Source organism: Leucoraja erinacea, chromosome 10 (genome assembly GCF_028641065.1).
Source record: "Leucoraja erinacea ecotype New England chromosome 10, Leri_hhj_1, whole genome shotgun sequence".
Taxonomy (NCBI): Eukaryota; Metazoa; Chordata; class Chondrichthyes; order Rajiformes; family Rajidae; genus Leucoraja; species Leucoraja erinaceus.
The window spans coordinates 19,175,887-19,197,011 of NC_073386.1; the positions used below are offsets into that span (position 1 = coordinate 19,175,887).

The 21,125-nt window shown below is 41.5% G+C and overlaps 1 protein-coding gene across 1 annotated transcript in view; it reads right to left on the bottom strand.

The window, feature by feature from the left end:
* The window catches only part of LOC129700868 (elongation of very long chain fatty acids protein 4-like), a 54,733-nt gene that overhangs the window by 15,210 nt on the left and 18,398 nt on the right, over positions 1–21,125 (bottom strand). Inside the window, exons 2-6 of the mRNA XM_055641634.1 lie at positions 14,957–15,043; positions 10,743–10,930; positions 8,250–8,330; positions 5,523–5,579; positions 1,833–1,947 (exon numbers count right to left, since the gene is read on the bottom strand). Coding sequence (XP_055497609.1) covers positions 1,833–1,947; positions 5,523–5,579; positions 8,250–8,330; positions 10,743–10,930; positions 14,957–15,014 — 499 coding nt within the window. The 5' untranslated portion in view covers positions 15,015–15,043. The remainder of the gene's footprint in view (positions 1–1,832; positions 1,948–5,522; positions 5,580–8,249; positions 8,331–10,742; positions 10,931–14,956; positions 15,044–21,125) is intronic.

Consider the following 21,125-nt stretch of genomic DNA (forward strand, 5'->3'; position numbering starts at 1 on the left):
GAGTAAAACACTTCATAAATAGTGAGCAACACAAACTGCCAGAAGGGTTCAGCAGGTTGAGCTTCATCTGTGGAGGCAGAGGGATGGTTGATGTTTAGGCCAAAACTCTGGATCAGGGCCGATAAGGTAGAGAGATCGCCAGCATAAAGAGGTGAGAGAGAGAGGGGTGAGGCAGGTAGCAGGCAGCAAGTTTACTGAAAATGGAAGACATTTCAGATGGAACACCTCACCGTGAAACGATTGAGGCAATGGAGACGGAGAAACCGAGAGAAAGGAATGGCGTTCAGCCAAGATAATAGTTAGGAGGAGGTGTCAATGTAGTTTGGGGGGGGGTGGGCGTGGAAATCTGTTGCAAAGTGGATAAAATTGACGGGTTCCAAACAAGTGCAGGAAACAGCACCAATGCAGTCACTGATGTAGCAGAGATAGAATTGGAGAGCTATGCCATTGTGGATTTGGACCATGGACTAGATAAGCAACAAAAAGACAGGCATACTAGGGGCCCACGAGCACACAACTGATTTGTAGAAAGTGGGAGGAATCAACAGAGAAGTGATTTAGAGCAAGAATAAGGTCTGTCAGGCGAATTACAGCACTTTGTGGCAGGGAGCTAATGAAGGACAGAGGTACAAAAAAGTCTGGTCATCCATGGTGAAGATGAGGCTGTGGGGAACAGGGAAGTGGAAGGGCATACTGGTTTTAAATTACAAACTGGTGCAGGGCATGCAAGGTGGCCCAGATTTAGGTGGGAAGAGGCTGAACAAAAAAAGACAGGATAGAGGTGAGGTACGAGGAGATTGTTTCTGCCTGCTCTTACCTGACAGAACCTATGGGTCCATCAGGACAAATCTTTTTTTTTGGGTCTTGGGGTGCTGCAGAATGCATGGGAGAGGAGGGGGAAGATGTGACTCATGGTGCAATCCCATTGCAACGGGTAGAAATGTTTCTCCAGCAGATGTTTTTTTCTAGCTGACAGCACTCTTGTTCTTCATAAAAAGTAACATTGTACGGCTTAAGGAAACACAAGCGACTGCAAATGAACTCCATGGGGTAGAGAAGGCTAAGAGAGGATGCTCTACAAAAGGTAGTAGAAATTATGAAGGACTTCGATAAAAAATATTTTTCCTTTGCAATGCGCATTGTGTGATCACAGATTAAATGAAAAATTGGCAATAAAGTTAAGAGCACAGATAGTTTTAGAGGATCATTATGACCTCGAAAACACAGAGTGTTTGAATGATGAAAAAGAGTGATGGAATTGAATTTCATTGATATTTTTTAAATAGGGCAAATACAGACAACTCACTTGCAGAGTTTAATGGTGACAGGGTTAGAATATCAGGCTCAATTGTTCATCTTTTTCAAAAATCTAGCACGGAACAATGGCCTAACTGGCCTCTTTTGTACTGCGAGATGCCATTATTCAAGTGAATTTCTTTGTTTGATCATAACAACAGAGAACCCCATTCCACACTGTGGGTGATGTAACAGGAGGGAGTCTAACAGCACCGATGATTTGATGTACAAATTGTCAGACTGGGTTATGTTCTGTGTAGAAGCAAAGCAAAATATAGGGACAAGGAACTGCATATGCTGGAATATTGATTAAAACACAAAGGGCTAGAGTAACCCAGCAGGTCAGGAAACATCTCTAAAGGACATGGATAGGTGATGTTTTGGGTCAGGATTTATAGTTTACCTACTAATCATCTACTAATCTACTAATTAATTAACTGCAACTTTCCTTCCAAGACTTGGCATTACACATAAATGATTGATTATTTTGTGCAAAGTCCACATTTTTCAGAAAGGTGCACTATCTGAATACTTACACTGCCCCCCTGGTACATATTTTACTCCTGCCCACCAATTGAAAATCATTGTGCCATGGTGGTAAACATGAAGAAATGTGACCTGATTGTGCTTTTTCCTCAGAATGAAAAATACCTGCCAAAAGGAAACAAGATGGAATTAGCAGACTGAAGCAAAGTGTAAAAGGAAAATATATCAAGATTTACATGGGCTGCATGGAAATAGTTCCATAAGAAATAGCAGGCTGCATCTACTTCAGTGATCAAGCCTATAGCCCTTTGTCTTTTGTGGACAACAATGAATAAGATTGGAAAAGCTCGGCAAGAGAAAACTTTTTTTTTAATGTATTGGTACATTTCTAGTCCATTGAAACAAAATTCTATATTCATGTGTATACCAGCATGGTTTAGTTCAGTAATTATGTAGGTCATTACATTTGATTCGCACTATTCATCGCTAATCATATCTAATATAGCAGACTTATCTATTACTGAACAGTGCCACTAAGAATATTAATCTGGTTCTAAGTACAAAGTCTCTGATATTATACCTATCGTTATTCAAAACCTATTTTTGAAGCCATGAGAATCATACTTCTCACTGGGAGATTAAATTTCTGATAAAATTGCATTCAGTCTCATCTTGTACAGGACTCCATGGAGATGAATGTCAACAGCATTTAGCAGCACAGTAACTGAAAAATATGGTAGGAATGCTCATTAAATTGTACAGATAAGCTGATGGGGAATTAAGATGAATAATAGGATATGTAACTAGACTATGAAAATTATTGCATAATCTTATACAATTTTAGACCAACACAAATTGGGAGATGCTGAGATTTTTAAAGCTCCACATATAATGCCACTAATGGGGCTTTCTCACGGTGCGACCTGACCCAAGACTTAACAAGAGTTTAACATCGTGGGAACCTCCTGCGATAACATTACGGCATTCGTGGACCACCGAGGACCTCCGTGGCGCTAACAGCAGGTAGTCGTGGAACTTTGTAAGGTCGGGAGAAAATTCAAACATTTTTGAATTTCTCCAAGAGTGACTTGAGCACTTTGTGGTGAGCGTTGCAACATTGTATGAACACAGATGCCAGTGCGATATCCATGCGATATCCGTAATGGCTCTTGCGGGTACCGTGGGAACTCCTGCGAACGGTAAACCCGGAAGCTTGACAGAGGGGACATAAGGCGAGTAAAAAAGGTGGTCTCAATATCGCCAATGGACCATGTGTCCATCGAGGACGTCCCACCTAATTGTCATTGTTTGAGAATCTTTTTCACAGTAAGACTTGCAGATAAATTAATAGTTTAAGAACTCAGGATAGCAAACTGAAAACAAAACTGAAGGGCAGAGAAACCATAGGGATAACATAGGAATAACAATATACACTTATGAGTTACTGAGTAAAACTGCGACTCTCTTGATCAGAAAAGCCAACGTTTCTGAGATGAATTGGTTCACTGTATCTAAGAGCAGAAAGCCTGAATCTGGCAAAATGAATAAATTCACAGTTGTTTTTGAGACTTACAACAGAGAAAGTTGCAAACTGTATAAAAGAGTATAATTGGACATATACTGCAAAGAATTAGGCTGAATGTATTATTTTGTTTGTGCAGCAGATGCCCTTGGAAGCTGTATGCTCTCAGTAATTTTCATATTTCCTTAGCTCATCTCAAATCTGTCAGCATATGTGAAATATAAAAATGTTGTTTTTTTAAGCTGTTTGAGTATGTACTGTATATGGATAAGTGAGGGTATAATTTCCTACGCACTGATTTAAATATATACGCTTAATTCCAATGTAGATTTGTGTGTTTTTTTTACTTTAAAAACAATATGCAAAATGTTGTAGTTGGAATAAGGGGGTCTTGTAACCTTTTACAAGACCCAACGATGCACACCATTGTTTTTCAAAGACAAAATGTGTAGGAAGGAACTGCAGATGCTGGTTTAAATCCAAGATAAACATGAAATGCTGGAGTAATTCGGCGGGACAGGCAGCATCTCTGGAGGGAAGGAATGGGTGACGTTTCGACTCGCGACCCAGGGTCTAGACCCAAAATTTTCTCAATGGTCTTAAACTGAATACTGAAGAGGGGTCTCGACCCGAAACATCACCCAATCCTTCCCCAGAGATGCTGCCTGTCCCGCCGAGTTACTCCAGCATTTTGTATCTATTTTTCAATGACATTTTGTTATAGGATTCTTCTGTCAATAACCATATGAAACACATAGGGTTGAAAGCAGGCATCTCACGGATATCGCACGGATATCGCACTGGCATCTGCGTTCATACAATGTTGCAACGCTCACCACAAAGTGCTCAAGTCACTCTTGGAGAAATTCAAAAATGTTTGAATTTTCTCCCGACCTTACAAAGTTCCACGACTACCTGCCGTTAGCGCCACGGAGGTCCCGGTGGTCCACGAATGCCGTACTGTTATCGCAGGAGCTTCCCACAATGTTAAACTCTTGTTAAGTCTTGGGTCAGGTCACACTGTGAGAAAGCCCTTTCAGGGCTACAAGTAGCAAGTTACCAATTTGTTCTCCTACCCACTAGCCAAGACTCATATTTCAGATACTATTAATTAATAGCTGGTTGATTTGAAACAATGTTCTAAAACCAGGATACTAACCCTGCTCATTAATCTAATTGCAAGCTGGCAAATATCCAAGCTACTACAATATACATGGTACACGATGCCCATATCGAGTTTGATTGTTTCTTTTTTATTTCAACCAAAGTTAGAAATACAGCTGGTTTGATTCTGTCATAACAACATGTTATAAACCACCCATCCATCAGACCATTTGCAAAGATAATCTGTTAAAATGTAACATACTGTACAATCTTTAGTATTTTAAGATTACAGAAATAAAAAAACTTCAAGCTACTCACCAAGACCTTAATTATTGATAATTTTCCAGTTCCTAATCTTTTCCAAATTAACACAATTGTCTTTGCAATGAGAGTTTCTATCTCATGAGATTTCTAATGGCAGAACCACTTGCATAATCATTCATCTTAGAAGCAAATTCAGCAACTGCACCTAAATGCTTATCCCTTACTTCAGGTCAAGGGGAGAGAAAAGCCTCATTCCTCTGGCATCTCATCATTTCCTTCAGCAACATCTCAAAGCAGTCATGTAATTGAGTGATTATCAAATAGGCCTGCCATTACACCAAATATCCACAATTCTGGATCTGAGGGAAGAATATAGACTAGGCTCAAGAGAATTTCTGCTGTTTCTTCAATAGTGATAAAGGACCCATTAATAATCAGTCCATCAAGGAAATAGACAGAAATGGTGCATTAGACTATATTAATGCATTTAACTTCTGGAATTTTTGGACTTTCAGGCAACAATTTACCTAAATAGATCAAAGTCAAATGTTATTTTGTACTGGTTAGTATTGATAGGTAAATAATTAAGTCCTTTTTCTGTCATTGCATTGACACGGGGCAGGAATCGTATTCTAGAAATGTATTGCAATTGTTCTAATGAACTACACTCAAACTATCATCATGTACACTAGTTTGTACTTGTGGTTTTAATTTCACTATTATGACAATCTTGCAGTCACTAATCAGTTAGAATTATGGGAGGGAATTTTCAAGAAAATAGTTAACCTCCAAATAAGTAAAATGTCAACATAATTGAACCTACATTTAAAAAAAAAAGGTATTCACTTACAGTGTCCATCAGTTCAATTACTTTGGAGAAGAAAAACCACCAGCAGACATTTGCCATCTGTAAAGAGAGATAAAAAGCTGCAAAATCAAAATTTAGAAACACAATGATAAACAGGTCTATAGCCATTGGAGGAAAAAGTTAATACCGATTCCAACAACATTCAATGAATTCTGCCTAAAAGGTCAATTTATATTTTATGATGAAAACTGACCTATTACATTTATCAAATGGAAGGGTCACAACCTAAAATGTCGTCCATCCATTTCCCATCAGATGCTGCCTGGCCCAGGTGGAGGTGGGGTTTTTTATTGCTCCAGATTCATCTGAAATCTGGGCAGCACAGTGGCTCAGAGATAGGTTTGCTGCCTCACAGCACCAGAGACCCGGGTTCAATTCTGGCTATGGATGCCATCTGTACAGAATGTGTATGTTTCCCCCTGTGACCACGTGGGGTTTCTCCGGGTGCGCTGGTTTCCTCCCACACTCCCAATACGTTTAGGCTTGTAGCTTAATTGGCTTCTGTAAAATTGTCCATAGTGTGTAGGATAGTGTTAGTGTATGGGGTGATCGCTGGTCTGCACATACACCGTGGGCCGAAGCGTCTGTTTCTGCGCTGTGTATCTCTTTGGGTGTGGGGGGGGGGGGGGGGGGGGGGGGGGGGGTAGAAAGCCAGAAGAGAAGGGGGGCAGGCCAAAGCCTGGCAAGTGATTAACCTTCCCCCCACCACTCAACTGCATCCACCTATCACAGAAGAAGGGTTTCGGCCCATAAAACGTTGCCTATTTCCTTCGCTCCATAGATGCTGCTGCACCCGCTGAGTTTCTCCAGCTTTTTTGTGTACCTTCCACCTATTACTTGCCAGGCTTTGTCCCCGCACCTTCGTATCCTCCAGCCCCCCCCCCCCCCCCCCCCCCCCCCCCCCCCCCCCCCAACCACAATCAGTCTGAAGGGTCCTGACCTGAAATGTCACATATCAATGTTCTCCCCAAGATGCAGCCTGACCTGCATACTCTGGCATTTTGTGACTGAGCTTAATAATGTTCGATGAATTACTCCTCATTCTTGAGTCCTTCCACGGATTAGTTTTCACCAAAACCTTGCTACAATGAACACCAGTAAGCTGAGTTGTTAACAATCACCTACATGCAGCCAGTTTTAAAATAGTCAGACCATATGGTACACTCACCATTTGCTATGATTTCCAAGGCAAAAGAAAAATCAACCTCAGTTTGTGCTAATTTTCCCCCATAACAATTCTGAAATGATTTTCTACAACCAAATTTGCTAACCTTGTAATCTATACATACACTAGACCGTCAAACAAGACTGCATTCATCAACAAACTGTGAATGTTACAGTTCTGCGTACATCCTTTACACTTTCAAATAAGTGGTGTCTTGAAAACAATGTAATAGGACATTCGGATTTCAAATGTTCTTAGAATTCCCAGCAATGTTAATTCAACAATTAATAATGATTACAAAAGAAAAAATCTTCAAACATACATATCCTCAGCATGCAACATTGCAACACTGAGGACAGACATGCAGCATGTCTGTCCTCAGCATGCAACATTGACAGACATTTAGTGGCCAAATCTTTGGTTAGAACAAAAAGAGTATAAATTACTGGTGCAGCACAGAGAAGAGACATACAATGAAGCTGCGGCAGCAGCTCACGTAATGTAGACAATAGTGCAGAAAAATAAACATTTGTATAGAAATTCTTCCACTTTCTAGGCACCCAAGTTCATACTCCTATGATTACATTTATATACCTTGTAACCATGGACAATTTAAGAATGTTCCTGACAGTTTATATAAGTTGCAACTAAAGAATCAACAGCAATAATTATGTTTTGGAATTTTACAGCGTGGATTATTTTGATTGAACTGCGATCCAAGTCCAACCCCATTACAGGCAGTGGAAATGTATCCACAGATAACTCACACAATGGTGTTGGAAATCTTCGATCTATCAACTCGTGAATGGAGAAATAAAAGATGGCCAAGTTTTGTAAGTCAGAAAGGAATTTGCTAAATTAGAATGGAGGGATGAGGTTTCAAACTGTTGGATGTATTTAAAAAAGGCTGAAAGTTGAAACAACTGTGGCCTTCACCATGGGTGTCAGAAGGAAAATTCAAAGGAAACTTTGACAAAAAAAAAATTAACATCTGAACTAGCGATACCTGTTCTTTGATAAGGAAAATCACATATATTTTGAACCAAGCAACTATATGCATACATAGTGCTCTATATATTTCACGTCATGGAATAAAACAACAACGATCTAAAACAAGGTTTGCTTTATTTACTGTTAACAAAACCTGCTTTCAGTAAGAAACCAGTGACATGCAAAAAAAAAAGAGCAAGCAGGTCTGGTCACAAATGCAAATGTTATATACAGCCAAAAACAGTCTTATTTTGTAAAAGTATCCTACAAGAGATCCTAATCTGTATAGTTTACAATTAGAAGTATCATCACCGTGACTTTTGCTCCCATTTACTTTGCCGCCCATTTCAAACTCTAAAACTTGGCAGCAATTACCTTTGATCAGTAATGAATGAAATTAACTAAGAGATATCAAATCAGAATTGCACCAAGTTTTCCCATGGCTATACGATGGAGTAACAAGTGAACAGGTGTGCATATTTTATAATGGTTCCCTATTCCATAAATCAAACAAAATTTAAGGACAACATTATTACAAGAGGCATTCTTCTTACCCGTAATCCATGTTCACTGTTGCTGTAATCCACAGGCTCGCAAAGATAGCTGTAGTTTGCATGAATTGATGTCACGAGGAACTAGAATGCATTTTTTTTTCATGTTAACAAGATGCATGAACACAACTAGACTCAGCAAGAAATGAAATAGAATCAAATGACGTGGTGTATGTCAGGAGGTATACTAATTATAACAGGCGTTGCAAGTAACTTCATATACATAAATACCGATGGCCTGTAATTTCTGGCTACTTTTGTTTCCGTTTAGAAAATTGTCTTAATCTGTTCCATTAAACACATTTTACATTCATACTTTCAATCTAGGTGTCAGTGGTAATGTTAAAATTGGCAAGCACATGGGAAAATCATTGCCTGCATATAGCTCAGAGTTGAAAGCACAAGAGTTTGATTTAGCTCTCAGGGCTAACGGAATCAAGGGATATGGGAAAAAGCAGGAACGGGATACTGATTTTGGATGATCAGCAATGATCATATTGAATGGCAGCAGTGCTGGCTCGAAGGGCCGAATGGCCTACTCCTGCACCTATTTTCTATGTCTAAATTATCCTTCTCCATAGTCTCCGACTTCAAATCCTGGACTCACCACCAAACTGTACCATGGGTATCTTTAGGACAAGACTATACTCATTCAAGTTGCTCACCTACTCCTTCATAAAGACAATAAATACTGGTCCAGTCAGGTAATACATCCCATTTAACATATCATAAGATGACAGTAATTTTCTCACTTATGGAAAACCTCAACAATATCAAGAAGCTATGGTTGGTGTTATTTCAAAAATATTTTTCTCAGTTTTGTGTACAAGTCTAGAGGCGGCACAGTGGCGCAGCAGTAGAGTTGCTGCCTCAGAGTGCCAGAGACCCGGTTCGATCCTGATTATGGGTGCTGTATTTGCACGTTTTCCCTGTGACCACATGAGTTTGTACGTTCTCTCTGTGACAGCATGGGTTTTTCTCCAGGTGCTCTGGTTTCTTCTCACACTCCAAAGACCTACAGGTTTGTAGGTTAATTGGCTTGGGTAGAATTGTAAATTGTCCCCGATACGTATGCAGGATAGTGTTAGTGTATGAGGTGATTGCTGGTCGGCATGCTCGGTGGGATGAAGGGCCTGTTTCCGCGCTGTATCTCTAATGTATAAAGTCTAAAGTAAATGTGGATAAGCAAACAGTATATTTATTTTTCCTGACAGCTACTCTCATTGACCAGTTTTAAAGGCAAATCTTTGCTGTGGACACTAATTTTATGCAATAGGCATAATAACATAATTATTCCTTCTATTAATATAGGTATGTTGTAAAGCCTACCCGAAGATCGCTGAAAATCTGTCCCAGCCCATGTGCGCGATTTTGGCGCCGTTTAGAGGGGGGCGGGTTTAAAACGCGATTTTCCCTAGGCTGTTCAAATCGAGGTTTTTCAGCCTAGTTAATTATTAACGAAAAATCGCTGGAAGATTCCGTAGCTGGAACTATTTTTAGTTTTAAGGGCTTTCTTTACTTGTTATAGTAGGTTAAAAATTAACCTCTAAACCCGAGACCACCGACAACGGGTCGGATCTCATACAGGGGAAAACGGAAGGTAGGCTGTTTATTTTTACGTTAAAAAGGGCTTCTCAAGATCCCTTTATACAAAGTTTAATGTTGCGAGTAGCTAATTTGGGCCCCATTATATCCCGCAGTATTTTTCTGGGCATTTGAGGGCACAAATCTACCGCAATGTGAACGTTCTAAATCAGTGCGTTCACAGGATCCCACTAGAAAGCCAATTTAAATGGACTTTAATTTACAGCAATTGAACACTAAATTCCTTCCATTTGGCCTATAAATTAATGTAAATGAGATTTAAAAATCATGTTTTATCGTGAATTATTTGTGAATATTATTTGGACACAGGCTATGTAAAAAGGTTAATCATTTATTAAGAAATGGATAGATGTTTAGAACTAGTAATTTAAGTTTGAAATTAGCTACAATTAGGTAACTAACTAATTATATGCTTTAATTTCAGGTCATCCAAGTAAGATTATTTTATATTTGTTTCAGAATGCTTCAATCTATGATAACTGAAATTTTCATTCAGTTCTCTTAATTTTTAAGAAAGTTATGGGCTTTTGACTCTCCACGATCACAGCTTTTTTGTTATGTCCATAGAAAATCAATAGGGAACAAGATGCTAATTTCCGAGTATGAAAATGGCCATAACTTTTTAAATACTTGAGATATGAAAGTGAATTAGGTGTAAAATTAAACTTCTTTTTATGCTTTATCTGATGGGATAAATTGCAGACTTGATTTTTTAAATCTCAAAATTTTGTAACATTGCTAATTAATATGAAGCCCAATGTCCAGAGATAAAGGATTATTGGTCAGCCTGGCTGCCAACAGAACACTTTAAAATCAATAGATCCAAGCAAGCACATGACTCAAATAAAAAGCAAAATATTCACAATTACAGTTCATAATAAACATACATACCTCCCAGAAAATGTAAGTTGAAATCCCGACAAGAGCAAAATTGTAAACAATAAGTATATATTTCAGATTGAATGGTTCTCGGCTCAGCATGTACTTCGGTCCATATTTGCAGATTAGAAGGTAAATAAGGAAGGTCACCAAAACGGGAATGGGCGAATAAACCAGGAACCAGGGTTCTGTCCTCTTGTCTGAAATAGAACACATTTTTTAAAGAGACAATTAGAATAAAAATATTTCAATTCACAAATATACAAATCTTGAAACTCTTTCCCTCTCAAAGAGGAATACCAATTTTGATAATGTTGGGGAAGTGCGGAAAGATTTGCCCCCAAGAGGAAAGCAGCAGCCGTCAAGTTGGTGGCACTTTGACTGGCTCTGCTACACAGCAAGAAAGACAGAATCAAAACCAGCATTAATGAAAGTTAATTCAAGAGTCAGGGATATATGCAGCCAAGGACATAAAGTGCTTGAGTAACGCAACACGTCAGGATAACATTGATTGGCAAAGTTTTGGGTCAGGACGCTTCTTCAGACTGATCCCGACCCAAAATGGAGCCTAACCATGTTCTCCAGAGAAGAAGTGCCTCAACCTGAAACATCACCCATTCCTTCTCTCCAGAGATGCTACCTGACTCACTGAGTTACTCCACCACATTGCATCCTTTTTTGTAAACTAACATCTGCATTTCCTTGCAAGACAGATAGACAGCCATTTCTGTGACTCCACGATGGCATGTTGCTAGGGTTAAGAGGTCTGAGCAGGTACAACATTCTCTGAAAGAGGAAGGTGAGTAACCAGCTGTCTCCATTGCTACTAACGGAATAAAGAAGAGAAGTGCGGCTCTACAAAGGGTATTTAGTTAGGTAGAAATTTGTAAAACAGGACCAGGTGGATTGTAATCTCAGGATTCTTCTAGAGTCATAGCGATAGAGTTGAAACAGGCCCTTCAGCCAACTAGCGATGTGCGGGGGGGGAGGGGGGAGGGGGGGGCATAACACCCAGAATGACATGACCCAGAGGCTGATTTGTATGTGCAAAATAAAACATGCCAGTCCAGTGGGAAGAGTACATAGAGACAGGAAGAAATTTTGAACTCGGCAACTACAGTGCCCTCCAGAATGTTTGGGACAAAGACCCATCATTTATTTATTTGCCTCTGTACTCCACAATTTGAGATTTGTAATAGAAAAAAAAAATCACATGTGGTTAAAGTGCACATTGTCAGATTATATTAAAGGGTATTTTTATACATTTTGGTTTGAGATCCTAAACTAATACTTCTCATTGGTATTCACCAGGGAGAAGGATGTGAAGGCTAAGGAGTTCAGGGATGAGTGGACTGATTTCCAGAAACACATCTGTCTTAGGAAGGAGGAAGTGCTGGAAATATTGGAGTAAATTAAGGAGGATAAATCCACAGGATCAGATGGGCTCTATCCCAGGATGCTAAGGAAAGCGAGAGGGAACATTACAGCATTCTGATGGATATTTGTTTTACATCTTTGACAGCCACAGGCAAGATATCAAAAGACTAAAGGATCATTAATGCTGTCCCATGGGCAGTTTGGAAGAGCCTGGAAACCACAGGCTGGTGAGTCTTACATCAGTTATAGGGAAGTTGCTGGGTACAATTTTGAGGCAAACATCCATGTTTGCTGAGAAAGACAAAGCACATGTGAAATTCAGTGTGAATTTGTGCAGGGGAGGTAATGTGTCACAAATCTGATAGAATCTTTTTTTGAGGAAGTAACTAAAGGAAATTGATTTATTTGGTACATACCCAAAACATTGAGTAGCAGTTATGCCAAAAGGCTATGCAATTTAATTTTTCATGTACATTGTCATCATCATCATCATCGTTGAAAACATTAGCGACGCAGTGGTGCTGGTTGCCAACGGGAACGGTGACGGACGCACCACACATCTCTGTCCTCCAGTTCCTGCGGACTTCCGATGCTGGAAGTACAGGATTTTGGCGTGTGTGTGTGCTTTATCATCATTCCTTACAATGTTATGTACGACAGTGATCGCAACTTCCACTGAAGTGTGGATGGCCGTTGGCTCGCTAGAAGCTCATCTGCTCTTTGACAGGTCTTGTTTTTGGTCCTGTTGGGTGTCCACAGCCTCCTCCTCACCTGGCAAACCAGGTGGGGGAGACGGCTTAGTCGCCGACTATCCGACCATGGAGCAGGTAGCACGGGATTACATGGTACCCGTGGAACTCCCCCCGACCTGCATTTAGAGGACCAAGCATTTAGCTTCATTCTACTTAATGTCCTTCGAGAGCAGCAAATAGAATCCCAGAAATGTACAGCACAGAAAGAGGCTCAATGCAACCCACCATCCCCCTGCTGATTGTGATCTTTATATATACAAATCCCATTTGCCCATATCCCCCTTCCTCATCCCTATTCAAGTATCTGTCAAGTATTTCAGCAGTTTTCCGTTATGAATATTAACGGCCATTCTTAGAGTCTTAGAGTGATACAGTGTGGAAACAGACCCTTCGGCCCAACTCGCCCACATCGGCCAACAATGTCCCAGCTACACTAGCTCCCCTTTGCCTGTGCTTGGTCCATATCCCTACAAACCTGTCCTATTCATGTACTGTCTAATTGCTTCTTAAACGATGGGATAATCCCAGCCTCAACTACTTCCTTGTTCCATACACCCACCACCTTTTGTGTGAAAATGTTACACCTCAGATTCCTGTTAAATCTTTTTCCCTTCACCTTGAACCCATGTCCCCTGGTCCTCAATTCCCCCACTCTGGGCAAAAGACTGTGCATCTACCCGATCTATTCCTCTCATGATTTTGTACACCTACATAAGATATCCCCTCATCCTCCTGCGCTCCATGGAATAGAGACCCAGCCTACTCAACATCTCCCTATCGCTCACACCCTGTAGTCCTGGCAACATCCTCATCAATCTTTTCTGAACCCTTTCGAGCTTGACAATATCTTTCCTATAACATGGTGCCCAGAACTGAACACAATATTCTAAATGCGTTCTCACCAACGTCTTATACAACTGCAACATGACCTCCCAACTTCAATACTCAATACTCTGACTGATGAAGGCCAAAGTTCCAAAAGCCTTTGTGACCACCTTATCTACCTGCAACGTGACCTTCAAGAAACCATGCACCTGTACTCCTAGATCCCTCTGCTCTACAACACTACCCAGAGGTCTACCATCTACTGTGTAGGTCCTGCCCTTGTTTGACGTCCCACAATGCAACACTGCACACTTTTCTGCATTATTTTCCATCAACCATTCCTCTGCCCACCTGGCCAATCGATCCAGATCCTGCTGCAATCTTTCACAACCATCTTCACTATCTGCAAAACCACTAACTTTTGTATCATCAGCAAACTTACTAATCTTGCCCAGTATGTTCTCATCCAAATCATTGATGTAGATGACAAACAGTAATGGGCCCAGCACCGAACCCCGAGACACACCACTAGTCACAGGCCTCCAGTCCGAGAAGCAACCTTCCACCATCACCCTCTGCTTCCATCCATGGAGCAAATTTGCTATCCATTCAGCTATCACTCCTTGGATCCCATGCGAATTAACCTTCCAGAGCAGCCTTCCATGAGGCACCTTGTCGAACCCCATACTGAAGTTCATGTACACAAGTTCATAGTGAAGTTCATAGTGAAGTTCCACAGCTCTGCCCTCATCAAACTTTTTGGTCACGTCTTCAAAATAATCAATCAGATTTGTGAGACACGGCCTCCCATGTACAAAACCAAACTAACTAACCCTAAACTAACTTGCCCATCCAAGTGCCTGTATAACCTATCCCTCAGAATACTCTCCAGTAACTTACCAACTACAGATGTTAAGCTCCCCGGCCTATAGTTCCCAGCATTTTCCCTGTAGCCCTTCTTGAAAAGAGGCACAGCATTTGCCACCCTCCAGTCTTCTCGTAAATTTCAACCAGGGCTCTCGTAATTTCCTCTCTAGTTTCCTGCAATGTCCTTGGATATATGATCAGGCCCTGGACCAATCTTCTGAACCATTCAATGGAGCAAAAATAATTCAGCCCCATCCACTAAGAGAGTGAAGAAATTGCTGATGCCAAGCAAACTGTAAACTGTAAAATCGATAACGCACTTTCATTCTGTAAATCATACCAGCATATACCTGTTAAAAATGGGAACAAGTTGGGTTCAAGGTCACACTGTGCTGTTTAACTTACCTCCATTTTCTACAGCCCAGTCATAAAAATCTCTTATCTTCTCCCAGGTGGAAGCCATGGAAATCTCAAGTGCCTTAATCAAAAGTTCTGAAACAGATTAACATATGACACTGAAAGTGAATTTAAAGTCAAATCTTGAACATTTTTCCTCTTTAGTTTCTAATAATTGTTTTCAGAAGTCAACAAAAATAAAATGTTACACACACTGGAGGCCATAAAGGAAACATAGAAACATAGAAATTAGGTGCAGGAGTAGGCCATTCGGCCCTTCGAGCCTGCACCACCATTCAATATGATCATGGCTGATCATCCAACTCAGTATCCCGTACCTGCCTTCTCTCCATACCCCCCTGATCCCCTTAGCCACAAGGGCCACATCTAACTCCCTCTTAAATATAGCCAATGAACTGGCCTCAACTACCTTCTGTGGCAGAGAGTTCCAGAGATTCACCACTCTCTGTGTGAAAAGGAAACAGGTGATAGCTCGGGCAGATAATATTAAGGAACTATTAAGGGAAATCCAAAAATATGTACTTTTTGGGAAACAGGATAACTAGAGAGTGAAACCAAAGTGGTCATCTATGTGTCGACCAGCAGAAGTTGAGCAAGGCCCTCAATGAGGGCATCTCCTGTTGTCCTTGGAATTGGACTCGAGGGCTGGGGAACTTGGAACAGTTAATGGGGATGTCTTAAAAACAATCGTATTACGGTTGAGGAGAGTATGAAGGTAGATAAATCTCCCGAGCCTGATCAGATATATCCAAAGACACTGTGGGAAGCTAAGTAAGAAATTGCACGATCTGTGGCTGTGATATACAAATCATTGTTAGATACAAGCGAGGTGCTGGAAAACTAGAGGGTATGAGTTGTGCCTCTTGTTAAGAAGGGTTGCAAGCAAAATCTTGGGACCCATAGATCAGTGAGTCTAACATCTGTGGTAGGCAAGTGACTGGAGAGGATTCTGAGGGATAAGAAATGCATGTATTTGGGTAGATATGGGCTGATTAGCAATAGTGAGCATGGTTTTGTACGTGGAGATAGTGTCATACAAATCAGTTTTATTTTTAAAGTAAACAAAAGGGGTGACAAGGGAAAAGCCATAGACATTGTCTATATGGACTTCTCAAGTCATTTGAAAGGTTCCACGTGGTAGGCTGCTCTGGAAGGTTAGATTGCATGGGATCCAGGGAAAGTTAGCCTACTAAATAAAGAAGGTAGACAAAAGTGGTGGAGAAACTCAGCGGGTGTGGCAGCATCTATGGAGTGAAGGAAATAGACAATGTTTCGGGCCGAAACCCTGCTCAGACTGAAGAAGGGTTTTGGCCCGAAACGTTGCCTATTTCCTTCGCTCCATAGATGCTGCCGCACCCGCTGAGTTTCTCCAGCACTTTTGTCTACCTTCAATTTTCTAGCATCTGCAGTTCTTTCTTAAACAATTGCTAGATAAAGAATTGACTTCATGGAAGAAAGCAGAGGACGATGGTGGAAGATTGTTTTTCCAGATTGGATGCTCGTGGTTAGTGGTGCACCTCAGGGTTCAGTGCTGGGCCCAATGTTGTTTGTGGCTTATATCAACGATTTGTTTGAGAATGTACAAGGCACCATTAGTGAGTTTGCAAATCGGACCAAAGTCGGTAATATCGCAGATAGTGAACATGGTTATCAAAAATTACAGTAGGATCATGATCAGCTGGGCAAGTGGGTTGAGGAATGGCGAATAGAGTTTAATGCAGATAAATGCAAAGTCTTGCATTTTGGGAAGTCAAACCAGACATGACCTTCACAGTGAATGGGGGGGCCCTGTGGAATGTTAGAGGATCTAAAAGATTAGTTAGTTTATTGTCACATTGATGAGGCCACATTTGGAGTTTTGTATTGAATTTTGATCACCCTGCTACAGGACATATGGTGTAAAGATGGAAAGAGTGCAGAGAAGATTTGCAAGGAAGTTGCCAGGACATAGAAACATAGAAAATAGGTGCAGGTGTAGGCCATTCGGCCCTTCGAGCCTGCACCGTCATTCAATATGATCATGGCTGATCATCCAACTCAGTATCCTGTACCTGCCTTCTCTCCATACCCCTGATACCTTTAGCCACAAGGGCCACATCTAACTCCCTCTTAAATATAGCCAATGAACTGGCCTCAACTACCTTCTGTGGCAGAGAGTTCCAGAGACTCACCACTCTTTAGGGCTTTAGGGCTTAAGCTATAGGGAGAGGTTGGGCAGGCTAGGACTTTATTCCTTGGAGCGTAGGAGGCGGAAGGGTGATCTTATAGAGATGTATAAAATCATAAGGAGGAATAGATATGGGTTTTTTTTTTTTAAGTTATTTTTTTTTTTAACCCAGGGCAATGGAATCAAGTACCAGAGGGCATAAGGACATAATTTGACATTTTATTACGATATTGCTCAGCTTCTTGACAGCTTTACTCAGTCAATCAGACAAAGTTGGAAAGAAAATGTGGCCTGTGGTCGGAGCAGCACGAGGAGAGATTTCTTTAGTCAGAGGGTGATAAATATGTGGAATTCATTACCACAGAAGGCTGTGGAGGGCAAGTCAATGGATATTTTTAAGGCAGAGATTATCAGATTCTTGATAAGTACCGGTGTCAAGGGTTATGGGAGAAAGTTGAGGGGGAAAGAAAGATCAGCCATGATTGAATGGCAGAGTAGACTTGATGGGCAGAATGACCTAATTCTGCTGTTAAAACGTATGAACTTTGTGGTGGATGGTTATCACCCACAGTTCATGAATAAATAAGCTTTGTATATGGCAAAGCTTTACATTTTTGATTATGATAAGGTAAGCATTTTCAGAGACTGAAAAATGTTATTTGTTCAGAAGTTGAAAAAAAAAAATTGAAACCACTTATCTTCTTGCCCATGCAAGCCTGAAGAATTGGTTTGGTAAAAACATTCTTTGCATAGCATTCATGGCACAGAAACAAGTCATTCAGTTCAGCATGCCCATTCTGGCACTTTATCTCCATGCAAGCCTCCTCTTGCTTTACCTCAGCTAAATCTCTTTAGCATAACTCTTTAATCGCAACAGTGCGATCTGCATATCCATCTGCTTCCTAAATGCATCCATATTCTATTCACTTCAATCACTCGCCATGCTAACGAATTCCACACTTGCAACATATTTTTGAGAAATACATTTCTTCTGAATTCTCTATCAGAACTCTTGTGGATATCTTACATTGGTGACCAATGCTGGGTCACCTCTCAATTGCCTTTTCTCAAGAGAAGAAACCCAGTCTGTTCATCATTTTGAAAGGGGCATATTCTTACTTCTCTGATATCATGCCTGTCTATCTTCTCTGCATCTTCTTCAGTGCTTCAACACCTTTTTTTAATATAAAGACAGAGACACAGGAGACTGCCAATGCTGGAATTAGGAGCAAAGAAATGAACTACTGAATGAAAACCATTCGAGCAGCATTGACATATTCTGTTGTGCTGCAGCAAGTAAGAATTTCATTGTCCCGTCCGGGACATACGACAATAAAACACTCTTGATTCTTGTTGACAGGTAGTGGGAATGGGAAGGAATTGTCAATGTTTTTGGTTGAGGCCCTGCATCCGGTCGGATTCAAGGTTGCTCTACAAAATGTTGATAAAGCCCCTGCCCCACTTAGGAGACCTAAACAGCAACCTCTGGTGACCTTGCCCACCACCCAAGGTTTCCATGAGGTCACCGGAGGTTTTGGTCACTCTCCCTAATGGTCGAAAGTGGTTTCCGCGTGGTCGAGGCTTCATCTAGGTTGCTGCTATTTTTTCATCATAATTAAAACCGGCCTCGACTAAAAATAGGTTGCCGTTTTAAAAATCGATAATTTTTTAGTCGCAGGTCTAGTCGAAGCCGGTTTTCTTTCATAGTCGAGGAAGGTTTTCAACATATGCGTGGGAGGTGGTAGGAGGTTGCAGGTCACCTCGACCTTGATTTTCTTTTGGGTGGCGGGCAAGGTCACCAGAGGTTGCTGTTTAGGTCTCCTAAGTGGGACGGGGGCTCTCCTCCTCTCACCAGCCTAATGCTTCTTGCCCCATTAAATTCCTCCCGATACCTCAATTTTTAAGTATAAAACACAGCAAGAATAATTACATGAAGTAGCATTCAACACAGATTCTGAAGAACTGTTCACATTTTAAAGCAGTGGCCTAATATATATATGCTTTCCCACCCTTCTACAAATAGAGCCACAGGAATTCAACAGCAGTATAGACATCGACAGGATGGCTGAATGCATACGAACTACATCAACTTCTGCTGGGATGTTGTTGTGCCAGTAAAAACTGGTTGTTGCTTTCCCAACAAGCATGACCTGAAAAGGAGCTTGAAGCAGGCAAAAGGGGACTATAAAAGGAAGCTGGAGAGGAAACTGCAGCACGACAGCATCAAAGAGGTGTGGAGAGGAATGAAGACCATCACTGGCTTCAAGGAGAAGAGAAGCCAGCCGTCAGGAGACATGGACAAGACCAATGAGTTTAACCTGTTCTATAACAGGTTTGATCTGGTATCCCCTCCCACCTCCACCGGTGCAGCCTCTCCCCCACCATCACCTCCACGAGGCAGCCCCCCCAACACCACATCTGCAGCACCTCCTATGCCGGCATCTCCTCAACTGTTCTTCACGGTGGACAAGGCGAGAGCTGAGCTGAGGAGGTTGCACCCTGGTAAAGCAGCTGGCCCTGATGGTGTATGTCTCAGGTGACTGAAAGACTGTGCGGCTCAGCTGGCGGAGCCTCTCCAGACCATTTTCAACCTGAGTCTCCAGTCGGGGAGGGTACCAGGTCTGTGGAAAACATCATGTCTTGTGCCGGTTCCCAAAGCAGGGCAGCCGACCAAGATGGACGACTACAGACCGGTGGCCCTTACATCTCATATCATGAAGACTATGGAGCAGCTACTTATTCGTCTCCTGAGACCCCAGTCTAGCACGTACTCGGCCCACTACAGTTTGCGTACCATGAGAACACTGGTGTGGATGACGCAGTCCTCTACATGCTGCACCGGATTTACTCCTTTTTGGACGAACCAGGTGGCTACGTGAGGATTATGTTCTTCGACTTTTCAAGTGCATTCAACAGCATCCAACCTCTGATTTTGAAAGCCAAGCTTGAGAAGATAGGGGTGGATTCTACCTTTATCTCCTGGATATACAACTACCTGATGGGTCGACCACAGTTTGTTAAGCTGAGGGACTGTGTTTCCGGGACAGTGGTGTGCAATGTTGGAGCCCCACAGGGAACGGTCCTCTTCCTCTGTATACTGGCCCTGGTCCTCTTCACGCTGTATACTGCAGACTTCAAATATAAGTCTGACACATGCCACACACAGAAATATTCAGATGACACAGCGATTGTGGCATGTGTAAGGAATGGACATGAGGAGGAATACGGGGACTTGACCAGTGCTTTCTGTGTCTGGAGTAAAGAGAACGGTCTCATCCTGAATACAACCAAGACCAAAGAGATGGTTGTTAACTTTGGCAAGTCCAAGCTCCCCCTTCAGCCGGTTAACACTGCAGTGGTGGAAATTGCGGTGGTGCAGACCTATAAATATCTGGGAGTGCACCTCGATAACAAACTGGACTGGTCAGTCAACACCGATGCCCTCTACAACAAAGGACAGAGCAGACTCTTTATCCTCAGAAGGCTCAGATCCTTCAATGTGCGCAATGACTTGCTCTATCTATTTTACTATACTGTGGTTGCAAGTGTCATTTTCTATGCTGTTGTATGCCGGGGCAACAAATTCAGTGCTAAGAACAGCAAGAAGTTGGTCAAGCTGGTAAAACGAGCTAGCTCAGTGCTGGGGTGCGGGGGGGAGGAAGAGTGGACTCTGTTGTGGATGTGCTCGAGAGGCGTATGAGGAGCAAGTTGCAGGCCATCCTCGACAACTACGGGCACCCCCTCCATGAAATTCTGGGGATGTATGGGGATGCTTTGCACTTTATAATTATTTATTGGGTCTTTTTAAGTATTTATTGCTTTCAAGTATTGGCCATAGTGAATTTTATGTGTTTTTTGTCTACTTTCGTTCTGAATGTGTGGGTTTGTTGGTTGTTGGCTTCTGGACATCTGAATTTCCCCGAGGGGATCAATAAAGTATTTATTATTATTATTATTAATTTAGCAGATGTGCAACTTATTGTGTATTTG